Below are 654 nucleotides of genomic sequence, written 5' to 3'. Positions count from 1 at the left end.
ACACCTCCCACCACGTTCTTGCTCACCACCATCTTCACGTCCTCCAGGGCCTGAGGGGCCAGCGGGTGCCCGAAGCAGGACGTCTGTCTCCAAGAGAAAGCGGTTGTTGGTCAGGTATCCTCTCCCTCTGTCTCAAGGGTGGCCCAGGAGTGGGGGTCCGCTGCTGCCAGGGGGCATGGGAGGGGCCGGGAGACAGGCGGGGCCGCACCTGGAAGGCGTTGAGCTCCTGGTCACTGAGTGCCTGGTCCATGTCCTGGTCTGAGAGCCTGAAGATGCGGGTGAGCGCCTGGGCGCACGCGGGCCTCAGCTGTGGAGACAGCGGCTCAGCACCCCCGCCGCTCCCTCCTGCTCCCCCCACCGCCGGCACCCACTGCCCACCTGCTTGGCCTCGGGGTCGTAGAGGGGGGCTGTGGGGTGCAGCACGGCCTTCTGAGCGTAGTAAAACAGCTCTGAGATGTTCTTCAGGTTCTTGGCCGAGCACTGGGACGTGTGGGAGCAGACTCGAGTGAGACACGAAAGTGCACACCCTCGCCTCTGCAGCCCCGTGGCCCTGGTCCGCTCACCTCCACGCAGGTCTCAATCTCAGGGAACTGGCTCATGATGGGCAGCACGGCCTCCATGGAGCCCCCTGGCCTCAGGTCCGACTTGTTGCCC

The 654-nt window shown here is 65.9% G+C and overlaps 1 protein-coding gene across 1 annotated transcript in view; it reads right to left on the bottom strand.

Moving 5' to 3' along the window:
* Positions 1-11: 11 nt before the first annotated feature.
* Positions 12-654, bottom strand: part of LOC105003901 (WD repeat-containing protein 90-like) — a gene marked incomplete at its 3' end in the record, with an annotated part of 5,481 nt that continues 4,838 nt past the window's right edge. The window contains exons 5-8 of the mRNA XM_010861341.1: positions 564-644; positions 379-480; positions 209-307; positions 12-83 (exon numbers count right to left, since the gene is read on the bottom strand). Of these exons, the coding sequence (XP_010859643.1) occupies positions 12-83; positions 209-307; positions 379-480; positions 564-644 (354 nt within the window). The remainder of the gene's footprint in view (positions 84-208; positions 308-378; positions 481-563; positions 645-654) is intronic.

Source organism: Bison bison, unplaced genomic scaffold (assembly GCF_000754665.1).
Source record: "Bison bison bison isolate TAMUID 2011002044 unplaced genomic scaffold, Bison_UMD1.0 scf7180017857765, whole genome shotgun sequence".
In the NCBI taxonomy this organism is placed as follows: domain Eukaryota; kingdom Metazoa; phylum Chordata; class Mammalia; order Artiodactyla; family Bovidae; genus Bison; species Bison bison.
The sequence above is the reverse complement of the archived record's forward strand: the minus strand, read 5'-3'. Positions and strand labels throughout refer to the sequence as shown.